Source organism: Diachasma alloeum, unplaced genomic scaffold, assembly GCF_001412515.2.
Source record: "Diachasma alloeum isolate Michigan unplaced genomic scaffold, Dall2.0 Dall_scaffold_00356, whole genome shotgun sequence".
NCBI classification, from domain to species: Eukaryota; Metazoa; Arthropoda; class Insecta; order Hymenoptera; family Braconidae; genus Diachasma; species Diachasma alloeum.
Window position 1 is genome coordinate 70747 of NW_021680495.1, and position 15991 is coordinate 86737.

General features: G+C 39.8%; 1 protein-coding gene across 1 annotated transcript in view; it reads right to left on the reverse strand.

Moving 5' to 3' along the window:
* Positions 1–2167: 2167 nt before the first annotated feature.
* The window catches only part of LOC107041133 (ester hydrolase C11orf54 homolog), a gene marked incomplete at its 5' end in the record, with an annotated part of 180773 nt that continues 166949 nt past the window's right edge, over positions 2168–15991 (reverse strand). Inside the window, 1 exon segment of the mRNA XM_015261538.1 lies at positions 2168–3097. Coding sequence (XP_015117024.1) covers positions 2757–3097 — 341 coding nt within the window.

Below are 15991 nucleotides of genomic sequence, written 5' to 3' on the forward strand. Positions count from 1 at the left end.
AAAGTATTTTGCATTCCAAACGAGTCTAAAATTCAATCGATATTACCCGTAAAAGAAATATAAGAAAAGAATTTGAAAAGACAATGGTTGATACATTTTTTTTGTTAATACGAGCCAAAGGCATCTTCACCTGGGTGGTCGGTTGCACTCTAGACTCGTTACGTCACTTTTCTCATAGATGAGAAATGGGACGTTTCTAAGAATGAATTAATAATGAAAAAAATTAGGAAAAATTTATGAAACATAGGAAAAATATTATTCAGATCATTAAATTGAAAGTCAACCGAGAATTGAGTAAAGAAAAGAAACAAATATGGAATCATTTTATATAACGATCACGTGATCGCTGGGTGGAAACGCCTGGAGTTGTCTCCAAGTGCGTTATCACCAGGAGGTTCAGGTGTCCGTAACGAGGTGTATCTTGGTGCATCGACATCGTCTCATGCCCCCTCCTTCAACAAACACATAAAAATTAATATACATGCATCAATCAAGACGATTAAAACACGAGGGTTTATAAGTGCATCGATGCAGCCGGAAGTTCTGTTCTGTTCCGACAAGATCGCGGGTCCCTTCAGGACAACTCAACCTTTGCTCTCTTCAAGAGAAATAGATAGAAATACAAAAAGCGTGGATTCTGAATTTTTTTTATTTTCAATAAATAATACGATTTAAATTGTGTAAAAAAATGGATTTCGGGTGAATAGTAAAATCGTGTGTGGAAAATATCGAGTTGACAGAGAATTTTGGATTACGTCAAGAGCTGCAAGGAAAATGGATGAGTAAAAAAAAATTTGTTATTCATGTTCAATAGGAAAATTATGTTTGAGCATGAAATTTTGATAATTCTGCGCTGATAGCGATTAGATTTTCGAATGAAACGATTTTAAAGTCAATTCTATGAAAATTTTGGTGTCAATAATTTTAATAAATTTGAGTTTATTAAAAAAAAATTTCTTCTCGTATACCCTTTCGGGTCTTTACGATTTGTGCCCTTCCCACCCCCTCAACCCCCTGTACCGCATTTGCCGAAGGGAGGGAAAACCTCATTCCAGGGAAAAACCTGCTCTGGTACAGTCGTCCTTTTTACGGGACTACCGCTCGGCAGTGAAACTGTGAGATTAGAGCGCTATAAATTTTGACCGCCGGTGCCGGGAAGCGAACCCGGATCATTGGCATATGAGTCTAGCACTCTAACCGCACGGCCACTACCGTCGGTTAATTTGAGTTTATTATATTTCGGTTATCTTTCTAGTTTCATTTCAACAATTCGCCCGACTCCAATCCCAAGCTATTGTCCTTACGGATAGGCTTAAATAGGAGAATTAAATTGTCATGGTTCAGCGTTTATTTGATTGATTAATATTGAATATTTACTGCGAAATCATGGCGTAACAGTATTTTTCCGCCACCGTTGGATCTCTTATTTCCCTCTGATGCCACCCCTTCCCCCTCGCCGACCAACTTCGAAATTCCTCCACCTAACGAGGAATTGCCCATACGTTGTATTTGTTCCTAATAGTTAATTGGTTTTAATACAAAACCTTGTATCTAGTCGCTTGCGATTCACACCGCTAGACACGACTAACTTCTCCCCTTATTTATTTTCTCAAGCATTTTAGAATCGTCCCCGTTTAGCGTGTACAACCGTACCCTGCCCTTACCCACTCCCTAGTCCATTGTTAAAAGGCATTTAACTTAATTGTCAGAGCTAGTGTAATAACTTTGAGTTGAGAATATATTTGACGATTTGTTGGTTACAGTTATAATCAGTGTCCCATTAATGCGATTAACTTAATCCTTGATTTCAGGTCTTCATTAGATTAAAATAATACCCCCCCGTGAACAACAATCTCAATAACAGGTCATTATATTATTATTATAATATTTTAACGAAGATCCCAGGTTACAATTTATTTATTCATCTTCGAAAGACTGCTGTCTCAAATTATTTCCAGGTGATCAGTAATATGTTTAGAAAGAAGACAAAAAAAGATGTTCCCATAAAAAGAACCTATCAGTGAACATTGTGTTCGGCTGCTTCTGACGGGAAATAAATGCATCCCTTAAAAGGATACAAGCTTCATTAAAATCGAAGAAAAAATTGTGTAGAAGAAAGAAACTAAGTCTGAAAATTCAGAGGAAAAAATTAAAAAACCCATAGAAATAGGGAGTCTGGAGTAGAACTGTTTATTTACCTTATAATTGTCAATTAAAAAGGTGCTGAGAAACAATTATCGTGTGCTTTGCTATTTATTTTTATAATACTATTGCATATACCTTCAAAACGTCTGCATGCAAGTAACGAAATTTATTTAATTTTTAAATATCCTTGAACTTGGACCGGATTATTTATTGGTTATTATTGATTGTTGTATTGTTTGAATAACAATTTTCGTTAATTGAATGGCATGATATGGCTGTTCTTCATATGAAATTACAAATCATGGAAATATATTGATGTTTCTGATGTCTTGTAGTTGTTCGGAAAAGTGTTTCTACGTATTGCATATCTGTCTCGTGGTACTAGCAATACAATAGGGTATATGTTACAGGATATATGAATCGTCTTCTCATGGAAATGTCGATGTACATACATTGCTAGAAGATTCGATTTCAGAATGTTGATAGGAAAGATCTAGAAATTCAAAATATAATTGTTTGTTTAATGAAACACTTTTCAGTAGAATCTTTATATAAAAAACCTGGTTCAGATCCCCTGTTATGCCTGTTTTGTCACAATGTCGTCGAGAATATTAATCTTTTCCGAAATCAACGCAAACGGCCGGCTGATCAATTCTGTACAAAGACTCAGCTACGCCGAAATAGCCTAGGTATTCGGCAATGTCCGGAGTCGTATCGATGTGGTAATGACCACCTTCGCCATGATGACTGAAGCTGTGAAAATGCTGAACCCGGAGATCAAGGTCGGTTTGTGCAGAAACGAAAGTGCCCACTGCCACCAGGGGAGCGGACATTTCGTAAAATTTCAGCCAGTTATTGAGGGCGTTTTCAGTTGTTAGGGGGGCCGTTGAAAAATCTCGCATCACATGTTGGCGAACTTTTCCTTGTTTGAAGAGGAAAGTGCCACCCAGACCTGGAATGAAAGGTTTCGATAAGAGTCTCTCTCTCTCTCTGTATATATATATATATATATATATATATATATACACCTGTAATAATAAGAATAATAATGATAATAATAATAATAAAATGTTATAGTTATAAAACTGAAAAATCAATTATTTGAAATAATAATTATTCTTTTCAATAAAATATAATGATAGTTTTATTTGAGAGTAAATCTAAATATCTCTCTAAATTTTAATTCCATTCGAATTTATTTAATGCCTAAAGGTGGTTAGGCGGCGTGCTGAATTGAATTTGGAGTGAGAATTTCCGTGGTTCCCGGTAGCTTAGTCGGTAAGAGTCCCCGGTGCGTAACTGGGAGACCCGGGTTGGAATCCCGGCTGGGTGAATCGGAATTTTTTCTCTCTAAATTTTAATTCTATTTGAATCTATTTTTCTTTAAACGAGCTCTCTCTCTCTCTCTCTCTCGCTCTCTCTCTCTCTCTCTCGCTCTCTCTCTCGCTCTCTCTCTCGCTCTCTCTCTCGCTCTCTCTCTCGCTCTCTCTCTCGCTCTCTCTCTCGCTCTCTCTCTCGCTCTCTCTCTCGCTCTCTCTCTCGCTCTCTCTCTCGCTCTCTCTCTCGCTCTCTCTCTCGCTCTCTCTCTCGCTCTCTCTCTCGCTCTCTTTCTCTCTCTCTTCTACCCCGTCCAATGACTCGACTTATTCCTCTCTCCCTCCTTTCCTCCCTCCAATCCTGACTCCTTTCCTCCCCTTCTTACCACTAATTATATATTATTATTAATCTGTTTTTTTTTTGTTTCAGAGAGGAGAACGGTGGGCAGGTGGACTCGGGCCCTTTACCACCAGAGCTCGGTGGGTCCGGGCTCTCCGGCGCGAGGCCCGGCGGTGGGAGGCCGAAAGCGTGCAGGCTGACGCCCTGTACGATGTGGAGGACACGTGGGATCTCTGGATCCTCTTCGGGGACGCCTCTCATCACCCCGATTCCACCGCCGATAACTGGGACCTGGAGGAGTGGGAGTGAGCCCCCCCCCCGTCGCGGCGAAAAAAACAAATGTAATCCAGTCACATTAAGTTTTAAATCTAAAAAGAAATGTATTTTTTAGATTTAGTTCTTTTGAATAAAAAAAATGTAATCTATATTTCTCCTTTTTTATTTAAAAAAAGAAACCTCAACAATTTTTCTTCTCTCTGAAATAAGTATTTCGGAAAAAACAAGAAAGTTCACGTTTTTTGTTTCATTCTGAAAAAATTTATTTTTAAAAAATTACATTAAAAAAAAACTTACATTCAACATTCAAAACTTGAATATAAAAAAATCTTGAATTTATATAAACTTACATCTAAAAAAAAGTCTTGAATTTATAACAACTTATATCTACGAAAAAAAAATTACATCTCGTGTTGGAAACTTACCTCTAGTTTACAGCTACAAAGTAATTAATTTAATTCTTAATCTAATCCCTACACAGTAGTTTTAAAAATCAAAAGTATTTTTCATTCGTTTTAGTTTTTCAATAGTCGAGTTAAATCGCGATGCGTTTTTTTTTATATCTGTAGGAAAGGGTTGAAGCGCCCATCATGCCTTCGTTTTGGGCCCGTCACGCGTATACTCTTGCTCTCCGGTTTCGTGATGACGTCATGGTTACATCGTCCGTCGTATGCACTTGTAGTTGATCTGGTAAGGTTCTACCTTATCAATGACGAGGGCGCGAATCGAGTCGTAATATGTCTGTTTACTCATATCGTAATTTAGCCGAACCCCTTCAATTTTACTGACTTCTCCGATGGTTCCATCTGGTTTCTTGACACAATAAGTATAAAATTTTGGACCGCCAGAGACAAAAGACGTAATGAAACTCCCGTCTCCGTCGCCCTCTACTTCATTGTTCAAGTCCCCCAGAACATTCCCCAGTGGTAATTCCTGCGCTTCATCGCTCACGTAAATAACCGAGTCTGCATCATAATACAAAACGCGCTCTTGCTGATTTTCTAAATAAGAATATAATTTGAGATGTGCTTGAGCTGTCGTATAAGCCGCAATAACAACATTGGCTTTGGTAGACAGTTCCGCAGCTTCGTTTAAATGTTCCCAGGACATGAAGAGAGTCTCATGATCGACAGGAACAAGCCTTGTCACTTCGATTTCAGGATTGAACATTATGTTGGCAAACTCCTCCTATGTTCGAATAATTGCCTTTTTCGTTAAATTTTCGCTCTCCCCAAATTTATCGCAGAGACAGTCTAAACAAAGTTTTGCTACTGCTCTCAGCCCAGCATTCTTTTGAATTTTATCTTTGTCCAGTTTTATACCTTCTCTCGGCTCATATTCAGCTATATATCTATCCTTTGTTTCATCATCTACACACTCAGCTGACCAATCAGAAGCCTCTTGTTTGATTTTTAAGAAAGTGTTCATTTATTCGGCTAATGAACCTCCTCTTTGACTCACAGGGTCATAACGCGTTGTTTTTTCATACTCCCAAATTTCACTAATTTCCAAATTTTATATCCCACCTCTACTGCTTTACGAAGCTCTGGGGCGACCCAAGTCCCCAAAAACCCGCGGTCAGTGGGATCATCATGAGGGCAATTGTCTTACACTAGACCTTCGCAGCATGACCGCCAGAGAGGGAACTGTAGCTTACCGTGTGCTTTGACAGGTAAAACCGGGTGAAATAATCGTCGCGGGGATAAAATGCGACATTTCACAGGTCCCTCTATCTACGAAATATCGTTATTAGGGCATACGAGCTGACAATCGGCACCTACATGCACAGTGGGGTGCCCGATAGGAAAAATCCCCTTCTTTAAAACATATGGATATAATGAACAAACGTCGACATATTGAATTTTTTCATTCTCGTTAACATCATAGTGTGTTACGCTATTTCCCGTGCGGCCGCCGAAAAAAGCACCGCGCGGAACTAAGGCAATAAACATTTGCTGATCGATGTTTTCAACTAAGTTTGACAACTTGAGATCTGTCTTTTTTTGACGAATAATATCCCATTCCCACATTTCAATGACTTCGTAACCCAAGTTTCGCGATTTCCGGGTAATTGCACCTGTTCTCTCATATCGACTATCTAATGTATCCTTATCGCTCAACTGTTTATCTCCATTAAACTTGAAACACCGTGGAAAAGCGTGCCAATAACACCCGTGAAACTGATACGCATATTTTTTATTATTTCCAACATCTTCCCAATAACCATCTAACCGATGCCCTGATTCCGTTCTGTGTTCTTGAGTCCGCCCTGCGTATATTATTCGATGATTCTCTCAATGCTCGCGCCATAGGAGCCATTCAATTGCTATTTTTGACTGTATTTTTCCTAAACGATATCCTCCCTGAAAAGTAATGCCTACCTGTTTTTCTTTCAAGAAATTTGTTTGAAAAATGCGCATACAAGTCGGAGCAATCGTTACACACTCTGTAAAACGGCAAACATTTTCAGCGTTCATAATTAATTTACAAAACTCCACACACCCTCGTTTCAATATTGTAATATCAAGTCTACAACAATGAACAATTTCTTCACGAAAGTCGAACTCGTGGTTTTCTTCTATTTGTTCATTCTACCAAGCTAAGGATTTTTCTCGATCTTGCACATTCATCGTATTTGCACCATAATATTTCTCATCGGGTATAGACCCTACGTAGTCCTGATTCTCTTTTTTATTGACAAAATGTGGAAAATAACCTTTTGCAATATCCCCCAATCCAAAAGTCTTCGGCAAACTGGCTAGAGCCATGTGAAAATAATTTAATCTATCTATAAATTTATTATCCCCGAAGTCTACTCAAATAATGTCATGACATCTCTCAAAATAAATTGAGAGTCATAATCTTTTGCGTTGTGAGCAATACCAACTATTTTGTTGTACGTTTTACCCATCGATGTGATGTAATTTACCAATCCGCGTACAGGGTCCTCCCCATCAAACACATTTTCCCGAGGTTTACACACACTGCACGGGCTTGGAAGATTTTCCTTAATCTTCGCAATGTCGTCATCGTTCAGGCCCAAGAGAAATGAAGCGAGATGGTATGTGAGCGAGAGGGCACTAACCACTTCCGCCTTTCTCATCACTTCCAGCTCTACCCTCAGACGTTGTACATCTTTCGATTTCTAAAATTTGTGTGGGTCTAATTATTCGTCAGAAATTGAACGTGTGGAAATATACGGGGGATTTGGGAGAAAAAAGGCCATCTGGGCGAATCTGCGGCGATACTCTGGCGAATTAGAGACTTTTCTCGGTGAAAAAACCAGGCGAATTATCCAGGCGGTATTCAACGGGCGAGCACGTGGCGAACCACTCCGGACGACGACATCGTAAGCCCGTGGGAATATTAAACGTGAGTGTGCACATGTCAATAAGTGATTTCTGGTGCGACGTTAATATTTGTGAGAAAAATGGGCAAGTTGGGTGTACTAAGCGATAAGTCAGAAACTCATATTAGGAAAAAGTGACCGGCAGTTATTAAGGATTTTTGTGAGGTAATTATAATTTGGATGTATTACTTTATTTTCTTCTCTTATTTCATCATTGTTCTCCGGGGGCGCGAGTGAGAGAGAAATATATCTCGGCTAGTGTCGCGGGTAAGAGACCTCGGAAAGCCCACGTGGTGTCTCCGGACCTGCATTGTGTACATTTTCCGTCTGTAAATGAATAAAATAATAACCGAGTCTCTCCATTGTTCTCCGGAAAGCAAATTACTCATTAATTTTGTGTAATAATCATTTTTGTATTCTGTCGAGTCTGGCGGAACGGAATTCTCCGAAAAGTATTATTTTGGTTTTTCTTATTTTGCATTCACTTTTCTGTCAGGGTTCTGGTATTGAACAATAGTATTATTTCGTTTTCATTACTGTTATTTTAGTTGTCAGTTTGGGTGACGACCCGCTTTTTTTGGATTTATATTAATTTTCAACACTCACTTCATATCAGTTTTAGAATATAGGATTCTTTGGTTATTAGAATCGCTTCCTCTATTTATTTTTGCTGAACTATCTCCTCTCCCCAAAAATGAAGTAATTAAGTTGAATATAGCACGAGCACACCTGACAACACATAGGTAAGAGTGTGCATTGCACTGCGTGCGTCCGGAAGGCAAAGATTTCTCAGGAAAGTATCTTTCTATTATTGATTTTTTTTGGGGTTTCATTCTCCGGACCGGGAATATGCAACTGAATAATTCCAGTGAATGTGGAGAAACGATTTTGGGGCTTGGACAGATAATTAAACAGTTAGTTATTTCTTGGGGAATTTAAAAGTTCTGAGGAGACATATTTTGTACATTTTTACAATCGAACAGTACACTCAATAAGCTTTAGCTTCTTTGAGTCACAAGAGCCTCCACTCTTTGTCGTAAATAACAATAAACCATAACTAAGGGGTTCTTGACCACTGAGTTCCGGGATACTCCTCCGGACCAGGTTCCATTGGAAACATTGTCTGGTTCATTTACAGTCGTACTTTGGGAATTTGGCATACGTTGTCACAACACGCAACCTATAAGTTATGCTTTTAAGCCGTAGGAGCATCATGACGCCCTGCCTGTCATGGTAAGCTCCACAAGTAAATGGGGTAGTTATACTCTAGGCATTAGCCTAGGGAATGAAGTTCCATACTCATGTTATCAGTTGACCTCGCGAATAATTTAAAAATTTTTTCCTGCTACACATTATTATTCATCCTTCTATTTCATTTTCATAAGCGAATTGTTTACGCGGAAAGGTTCTTTATACCAGTCCTAAAGTTAAAGCTGGAATCCAAGTAGTTTTGTATGTGAAACTTTTCCTCAAATTTCCTCTTAGACTTCATTATTTCAAAATCAATGATCAATGAATTTTTGAAGTAAAATTCGTGACCTTCGTTGTATGCATGTTTGGTGAGAGCTGTACCTCCATTACTGGATTCCTGTCTTGTGCAATATTTGTGTCTGTAAATCCTGTCTTTCAAATAGACACCAGTCTGACCCACGACAGTCTACCCACAATCAGTGCAATCAATCTTGTAAATCAAATTAGATTTTAACTCCGGATCCACTTTGTCTTTAGTAGAACCGCAGATTGAGGCTAAATTGTTTGAAAATTTTAAGAACAATCTCACCCCATATTTCCTGAACAATCTACTCAGTTTCGCCGACATTCTAGAGGAGAATAGAAAAACTGACGATTTTTTCAGCTTATCCTCGACTATGTTTTTGCCAGTGAAAACCGTAGGAAAGTTATTCAAATGTAACATCCTGAGTCTCTGATTCACATAGTGATTGAGGAAGTCAGCCGAATATCCATTTGTAAACAGAATTTGACAAGCGATCATCAAATTCCTCTTGACAAACTTCTCGTCAGACAACTTGAAGATGCGATCAACCAGGTTCAGCATGACTGCCACTTTCTTGTGTTGGACGCCAGTCGATGGATTATTTTTCGAGAGTGCATCGGCTCTTCTCGATTTAGAATTTTCAACAATTTTAACAGAATTATAATGGGTGGTAGCTCAGGTATTAGAGGAGACTCTACATGTTACAAGGGGGAGGGAGGACGATACTCCTAGCCTGCAATTTTACTTTCCACACTCACACAATGAGAACACACAATTTAAAAAGAATAATCAAATGTAATTTCACAGAAAGAAAAATTATGAAATTTACAGGAAATATGAATAAGGGTTATAATTCCTCATTATTCTCAAAATTATGACAAAAAATCCATAATATGGATCGATATTCAGTTGAGGGTCGATACGTCACCTCGAAATACAATGAATTCAATTTATCATATTTTAATTTCACACAACAATTAATCAGAACTAATGAATTTCAATATTGTACTCAAATTTACCAAAAGTAATCATCAAAAATCGAAAAAATATAAGAGGAGTTGATCACAACTGCCTCAACTCAAGAAAATATAATGACAAATTAGAAAAGACGCCATCTTGGATGCTTTCTCAAGAATAGTCAAGACAAAGGCTACAATTTTACAATTTCACTCATATATAATAACAATTCGGGTCTGTCCACCTGTCGATTTGTGAGGAATCACCTGCTCCAGGATAGACAGCAACCTCGATAATAAAAAATGATAAATTCAACTCAAAATAAACAAAATAAATGCCAATCTGTCGGACAGTAATATTTTGCGACTACATCTGGCGCTGGCTAGGAGACGTTTCTCCACAAGCTTGGGCCGGTTCAACCGATATGCCTGCTTGATTTTGTTTTGGGGGAGGAACCTCCCCCCAAATTCATAAGACATGGAATTTGATTGGATATCGAAGTTCTAACAGAAGTATTAAACGCCAGAATATTCTACGCACTAATTTACATGAAAATTATTTCTCAAAAACTCCTAAATGGATATAAATCAATATTCTTGATATTTTAAAATTATTTTAGATTAAATGTCGTGAATTATCTCCAACGTTGGAATACTATTCATATGCGAGTATCCCTCGCTGAGTTCCTGTAGATTTTGCTTGACAGACGAGAGGGAGCTTCCCCCTCCGGTCGTTCGTTACGTCAGGGTATCCTGGAACATAGTTGTTCGGTGGTTGATGGCAATGGATCCTCGGTTGAAGACATCTTCTGCTCCCATTTGAAAAGCACGGGCTGCATAGAGGGACGCCATCGTCCAATCCTCCTTTCCAATGGCCTGAACGGGATGATCTGGATGTTATTTGGTCCCAAGAGATTTTTCTCAGCACCTCCTCTTCTCGACTCACCCCGTTGTCGTGGAGTTCTGACCGTCGAAGATGACAAATGGTATTAGAATTGGGAAAGATTTGGAGTATTTCTTTTTCCGATTCTCATCGATGAGAGAAGTCTCCTGGAGGCTGATTTTTAATAATTTTGCCTTAGAAGAAGGTCTTGATTTTCATTAAAAAATAAAAATAAACAAATGTTACAAACAAAAAATAAATTACGGGTTGACGACCTGTGTCGTCACAACTAATGCAGCTATCATGTGCAACACTACTGACTAGTGTCATAACATAACGCTTATTTATTATATAAACTGAACTCACGAGGAGTCGAGAGTTCAGTCGTCAACGTAAATCAAGCATAATAATTATTTTGTACCATCTTTGTAAATTTCTCGTATTTTTCCCTTCAGGATAAGTATGAGTTGGTTTGAATAAATAAATACCTATAATTCTACCGAGTAATATACCAGATCCCAGTATCTACCCACTATAGGGAGACTTATCTCCAATTAGCAGAACCCAGGGATTGATCCCTAACATTTTTGTTGGCAGCGGTGGGTCTTCGAAGGGAGGGCCTGATCAACTCTTGCCAACGATTACAGTATGGTACGAGAATAATTCGGTGAACTTTAGAAATTTAGAGGTTCGTTATCATCCCCTGGAATTCATTTTCATCCGGGGAGAGAGAAGACTACCCTAGGCTAGACCAGCAGAAGAGGATTTCAATTATATGGGGCGACGTTTTGCATCCAGAAAACCTATTCAACTAATAGTACGAGGTCTGACTTTGTCCTCAATTTCAAAGGTCAGACTTCGTTCTCTCTTAAAGAGGGAGGGCAACCGGAGCAACTGATAAGTATTCAATAGTTATTCAGCTGTATTGAAAAATATTTTTGTGACTTGCTGCAAAAATAGTTATGGCATTTTACACGCAGATTCGTGGAGAATTTGTGACTGCCAGAAATTTTTGTCGTCGGAGTGGAAATAACTCCGGAAAATTTCCAATGCAATCTGCGGTCTCTCAGGTAATTGAAAGTACTGTAGACATAGAGCGACTCAATGAGGCTCTGGAGGCCATGTCAGTCCCCAAACGAATTCACGTTATATGTCGCGGAGAGATAAACTTTGCTGAGATGGGGCCAAAGACACTAGCAAGTGTGTCAATAATTGAGGAAGCCCTGGCCGGCATGCCAGAGGCAACACAGCAACTGGTCGAAGCATCAGCACTGGTAGACGTACCAGGTTCATTGTCAGCAGTCGGTGTATCGAATACGGCCATGAAGGCCGCAACGGATGTCATCGGCCCAGCTGACAACAAAAGTCAAGATTTTGCAGATGCTATGGAAGGTACGACCCGCTTAGTACCAAGCAGCAAAAATGATATAACTCTGGGCGACTCTACGTACATGAGTATAAAAGGAGCCGGATCCAGAGAGAGAACTTCGAAAGAATTACATCTGGAATTTTGCAGCCATCGAAAGGGCACAGATGAGAGCGTTGGCGCATTTGCGGTTCGTGTCGAGAGGACAGCAATGGAAGTAGCCGAAATTCGTTTTGAATTGGGGTTGATACAACCGATTCAGCGCTTGGTGAAGTTAGTAATATTTGAGACATTTTACAAGTGTTGGACAACAGCAGCAGAACTCGAGGAGACAATGTTGCTGAGTTCAGCGAAAAATCGAAAGTAGGACATGGAACAATACGTGTCATCAAACGCCGGAATTTTAGTCAACAAAGGCTCAATAACGCAGGCGGAGATTGAGGACAACGCCGGAGCAGGAGCCAACGTTCCAGATTTTTCGAAGAAAATGATGCACCCAGCCCGAACCCCAGAGGTGGTGGGGGAGAACCTTAACCAAGCTACTGTTTCTGATATGGGGGCCAATGGAAGTAGCAGTCAGCCTGGTTACATGGAGAGTAAAATTGCACAACCACATGCAGAGTCATCTATTTTTAAAAGAAATGAATAGACACTCTCCAAATGAGTCAACGGAACACACACACAGAGATGACCCATCGGAAAGACGAATTTTTCTTCCTTGGCTGACAGATACTCCCACCTTAGATGAGATGTACGGGGTTTTCCAACGAATCGTTGATTCCAAGATGGCGGCGCAAGCAGATAGACTACTAATGACGAATCCTAAGGTCAACGGAGGACGTGTGTTGCAATTTTCTACATGTGTGGCGCTTCACGTAGATAAAGGTCTGGGTCTTGAACTAGGGCTTAGTACGGGTTGCAGAAACATTTTCTCTAAGAGTCATGAAATTGATAATTCTTTATGGGGGAAAAATTCACTCCATCACCAACGGGAAAACCCTTGAAGGAAATTCCTAGAGAAAGCGGAGCTGAGACTCGTCCCTATATAATTGATGCTGTAAGACCAAGGATCAGACTCGGATCAGAGAATCTTATCATCGCCGCTGGAGTGACTTATTCTGAGCATTGTACTGGAAGTCTTCTGAAATATTGGACATCTCAGAGGAGGTCTGAAGGGCGAGTTGACATCTAGATCAGCATGAAGGGGAATGAAAGTGTTCCCGAAGGGTCACTGAGTAATCTATGCCACCCATCAGATCTGAAATATATGGATTTCTCGAATCTCGTTCAAATTGAGAGCAGTTTTTTCCAAAGAGAGGTAACAGAGAATCCATGTAAAGCCTGGAAAGAAAGGACTGCACTATTAGCTGAGCTAAAGGGCCGGGAGAATCCGGTATGAGCAGGTCTAGCCATCGTGGCTACTATTTCTCATGGGGTAAAAATCTTTTCTCTTCACTACTCAATGGAGGCTAATAGGAAAAATCAAGAGAGTCCTCGAAGGGTGCCTATTGGTAAGGGCCAAGAGGGTTCTTCGAGGGCCAGAAGGAGTATGGCGCAGGTCCTAACACAATTGGATGTCAATCAATTAATTGTTGAACTGAATTTCTATAGGGGAAAATTCATAAAACATCGGCACCTGATTGCTTATGATATTCTAATTTGTCCTGAACCCTTGGAAGAGATCAGGGATGCGGAAATTCAAGGATTAAGTGCCATGAAAATCCGACGAGTATTAGGGCAGTATGAATACGAGTTGGTATTCATCAGAAATGCCACGAGTGTAATGCACTTACGCATAAAAAATCGTAACGACATCAAATTACAGACTCAGCAAAATGTGGAAACCGTCGGAGTTGTGCGACCGAAGACGGATACTCGACAGGTTATTCCACTGACCGACGTCAGATTTCTGACCATCCTCAACATTTCGTCAAACATTGCAAATGAGGAAATGTTTTCGTCAAGTCTTAACCAAACGTTGGAAAAGGATAATGAAAATAAGAATAAACCGACTTTTGGATCCTGGGCAAAATCGGAAAGTGATTACAGAATTCATCGATGAATATGAGCTCTGGACCAGGAAGATGATAAGACGATACTCACACTGTTTACGGACAAATATCACGGAAACTGAGATTGATTATCGGCTCAGTTCATGCAGAAGTCAATGGAATCCGATTCTACTCGTGGTACCTGACCAAGGATATCACTGGGGAAAGGGAAGTTCTCGACTCGCGTCAATGTAACAGAGTCGAATCATCACAGTCGATAATTATCACATTACTCATCCAAGAGTCCCACGCCTTAGTGAGCACCAATCAACACATTGAGATGTTGTGTCTATGTCAGCTTGGAGCTATCCGCCGAAGCAGAGATTATTGGAACATTTTCTCACTCGAAAGAGAAAAGGGTGAAGAAAATGCATCCGTCGTCACTTCAATACGGCTAATGAAAATGGTCATATTACCTAAAGATCATGGATCAGAGATGCTGGAGATGCGGTACCGAACTTCATCCGACGCTGTGAAACAAGTTCCTATTCAAGATGTCAATAAATTACATAATCGAACCAGTATCGAATGGCAATTGGAAATAGTCAAAGGCTCTGATTACTTTTGCACGATGCAGAAATGACACGGCGAGAAGGGAGAATCTCCAGAAGGCAACAAGCACGACGTCACTAGAAAGAACCTTCCATCTTGACATTTAAAATAATCGGAATTAAAAAATCAGACTTTCGTAACGACCATCTGCAAATTTCTGAACTCCTGATCCATGGAGCATACCCACGGAGAGTTTTAGCCCTGAAATACCCTTATTCTAAGGAAAAGCGGGTGGCCAGGGATGGAAAACAGGTCCAGGAAGATGAAATTATTAAAAGAAAAAATCAAACTAATTTACTCAGTTTATTTTTACTAACAAAAATTACAAAAAAAATAGGTTTTTTTTCTGAAATAGGGTTTTTTTCTAAACATTATTTTCCCTATCCCGAATGTCCTCTTCACCCGCAACCTTCAATTTGTTACCCCCTCTCATAATCACCATGTAAAATATATGTTAAAGCCCCTGGGCTGTCGCTATACTTCATAAAGTCCTGTATATAAAAACTGTAAACATTTGTTATTGTTTGTAAATATTCGTATTTATGTTAATAAACATTATTTGACTTGACTTACAAAAAAAAACACGACTGGGGCGAAAGTTTAAAGCCAAATAAGCCTCTGAGGTTGAAAATGTCGTCGATTTCGTCCAAGGAAACGGTTCTGTCCCACAGCCTGACAATCCGGTGGTGGGAATTTCGATGCCATTTCTGGACTTCGGTTTTTTACCCGAGGTTTGTGTACTTAGGCTGATAAGGGAAACGTCGGATCTAGGAGCAGACAATCAAGAGAATCAAGAAGATTTGAACCATGAGCCAAGAGAACAGTTGTTTGAGATATTCACGAGCCCATTTCATGGACCAAGAAATAGCTCCGATTTGGGAGAAATAACTATCAAAGAAAATCATACTCACCAGAAAATCAAAGATAAATGCGTCTTCCGCATGCTTGGCATACGGATGCAGTCCGCACGGGCGAGAACCCCTTGGACGCCATCCGATGGACCCTTCACATACAGGGTGTTTCAGAAGTACATGTACATCTGAACACCCTAGGATCAGGGGGTGATTCTGAACAGAAAAGTCCTCTTGCACTTTTTGATCAGACTCCCCCCTAAAAAGTTATTGGCAATTAAGGGTGGGCCAATGGGGAGTGATTTTTAAGCGGGCGCACATCCATGTGATATGCAGCATATGTGTGTGTGCCCGCCCCACCATTCTACGAGACAAAAGAGCGCAACGATATTGCTCTCTCTCTCTCTCTCT